The sequence below is a fragment of the Papilio polytes genome, unplaced genomic scaffold, assembly GCF_000836215.1.
Source record: "Papilio polytes unplaced genomic scaffold, Ppol_1.0 DF823923.1, whole genome shotgun sequence".
Taxonomy (NCBI): domain Eukaryota; kingdom Metazoa; phylum Arthropoda; class Insecta; order Lepidoptera; family Papilionidae; genus Papilio; species Papilio polytes.
Genome location: NW_013525281.1, coordinates 4,432,711 through 4,435,293, shown reverse-complemented (window position 1 = coordinate 4,435,293; position 2,583 = coordinate 4,432,711). Strand labels below are relative to the sequence as shown.

The 2,583-nt window shown below is 41.9% G+C and overlaps 1 protein-coding gene across 2 annotated transcripts in view; it reads right to left on the bottom strand.

The window, feature by feature from the left end:
* LOC106102457 (tyrosine-protein kinase Src42A) overlaps positions 1–2,583 on the bottom strand; it is a 58,377-nt gene that overhangs the window by 32,060 nt on the left and 23,734 nt on the right. Inside the window, exon 1 of one of the 2 annotated variants that reach the window (XM_013281944.1) lies at positions 360–2,154. The exons of the other annotated variant lie outside the window; for it this stretch is intronic. Within the exon in view, the coding sequence (XP_013137398.1) occupies positions 360–1,939 (1,580 nt within the window). The 5' untranslated portion in view covers positions 1,940–2,154. Of the gene's footprint in view, positions 1–359; positions 2,155–2,583 lie in introns of those variants that run through there. 2 annotated transcript variants of the gene reach the window in all.

Below are 2,583 nucleotides of genomic sequence, written 5' to 3'. Positions count from 1 at the left end.
GTAACATCTTTAGGCCGGCGTCTTATCAACAACCCCACGACTTGATCTTATTTTGTAAACTTGTACATATTGTTACCCATTTTAGTTTTAATAGGAGTTTTAAAGCGCAAGTACTGTCTGAACATATTGTATCCGAAAGGGTTTCAGTAAACGTTAGTCATTGGAATTGATTAGCACAGAGCCGTGGTACGCCGCGGGGCGTGAGGTGGTAACCAGTTCCACTCGCTGAACGGGTTGCCTCCGCTTAAGTGGACCGATGTGGCTCGTCGCATGGATACGCATCGGTGCAACATATTTTTTTGACTCGATAGTTTGATTTGATTGTGTTAGTTTTGAAATAAATATTAAGGATTACTTACGGCATAGTATTGATCTTTATGTAGGTATCGTGCGGGAGCGGCTCCAAACTTTTCGTGTTGATATTTGTATTAGACAGTCGTCTCGCTGTTCTCATCCAGCTGCCTCGTTGGCGACGAAATCCTTTTTCATTTTTCAACAACTGAAGATGTCTCTTGACGATGTCATGCCATTTCCATTTCACCGTAGCCGGAGAATCGCTAGCCGCATCCTCTTTACATATCTGGAGTCCGTCGCTAAATCGTCTCATATTCTGAAGATATATTTCGTTCGACTTAGGCGGAAGACTCCTTCTTCGCTCGTCTGCCACGATTCCCGAATCTTGGGAATTTTGATCAGCGATCCATTTTGAAATAAAATCATTTTTATCACAGACTTGACCAATGACTTGTTCCTCTTTAGGGGCCGGAGGAATCCAGTCCAAACTTACCCACTGACTAGACTTCGGCTTAGATTTAAAAATAACGTCGATTTCGTCGTCGCAGTCGGACGAGCCGATCGAGCAAACTGACGTTTTTTTTCTCCGAAACCGGGAACGAACAATAGGTTTACAAGACGATAACGACTCGGGACTTCCGCTTTCCGTGTTTTCCTCTTTTCTTACATCCTGTAAACTCTTTATGGTTTCAATGTTTACGTAAGAGTTTTCGGAGCATGAAGAGTCGACACTAAACCTAGGTGTACTTCTATGTAAAGGTTTTGACCTAATTATGATTTCCTCACTATAATTTTCAGCTATTCCAGAACTAATTTCTCGTTCGTTGGTCAAAGAAATTCTTCTCTCGTTTGACTTTTCATTTTCCATTTCTATAATTCTTGCCATACTGGGAAACGCATCGTCCTTTCCTACTTCAATTATCCTAGGTAGCCTTTGGGGGCCTTCTTTATCGAGATCATTCATTTCATTTAATTCTATAATTCTAGTAATTCGTTGTGGCATATCAGTATCTCCATCGGCAGATACCGGCGAGGGCATATTATTATTTTCATATTCAATAATCCTAGCTATCCTCTGAAGCGTTTCATTTTCTGTTTCAGAAGTTTGTGTATGAAAATCGTCTAATTCTATTATCCTTGTTATTCTTTGTGGATAAATTTCGCCACTAGATTCCCGTAGTGGGCATGGCTTAAAATTATCTTTTCCTAACCTTTTTTGGCACTCTTCAGAATCTAAAGTATTAGTAGAACTAGACATTGATTTATTATCTAAGTCATTTTTGGTTGGAGACGATTTATTACTATTTTCCAAAATTACCTTTTCTTCTAGAGAATTGCTACGGCTTTTCGCTTTTTGAAGTGCGCTTTCCGAAAGGAAAACGCAGGGCACTTCGACCTGCATCGACATCTTTCGCTGCCTCGTCGTATTTTCCTTCTCTTTATTGATGTCATTGTCAAAATTTTCAGGGACAGCTGTATGCGGTAAAATAATAGGCGTTCCAGCTACCATACGTAAAAAGTCTGTAACCGCAGCTATGTGCGCTCCCGTAACAGCGCCTTGTAACTTAACACCGGATACTTGGTGAGGCACTAGTTGGTTGTCGCGCATACACCATACTACGGGCAGAGCCCCTTCCGACACCATCGTCGTGTCGCGAGAGCGTTTTAAAGTTTATAATGCAAAATAAATAATAAGTCAATAAATAAGCACTAATTCACTGGCGCATTTCCGGGCTACTGCCTGCACTTTTATAAACAGAAACTTGGGAGTATACAAAGACGCGAGCGAATCGTCGGTCGGGCGACATAGCGCGATCGCGTTCGGTAAAGCGCGCGGCGTGCGTGCGCGTCCGGCGGAGGTCGCGAGAGATAAGGCGGTGAGAGCCGCACGCGCAGCGCCGCCGCCTTTCCCCCGCCCCGCCTCCCCACTGCCGCCCCCGCGCCATCTTCCATCATACATCAATTTTTATCCGATAAAACCCATTACTTCGAGGAATTATGTAACGGTAAGCATGACCTATAAACCGTTAATCTCGATCCCGAATATTTGATTTGTGTTTGCCTAAATAATGGGTAATACAAAAATTAAATCGTCTTTATTATTTCCAAGGTATTAAGATCGCGTTACAATTGCATAAAAAGGTACGATATAATTGGACGTGTGTTGGGTAAATGTAACCGGTGGTAAGAGTTTCTTTATTTACAAATTTATTTGCATAAAATATGCAAGTACTGCAAGTTTTTGCTACACTGACGTAACGGCTACGAACTAAAAATTAGTAAAACGTT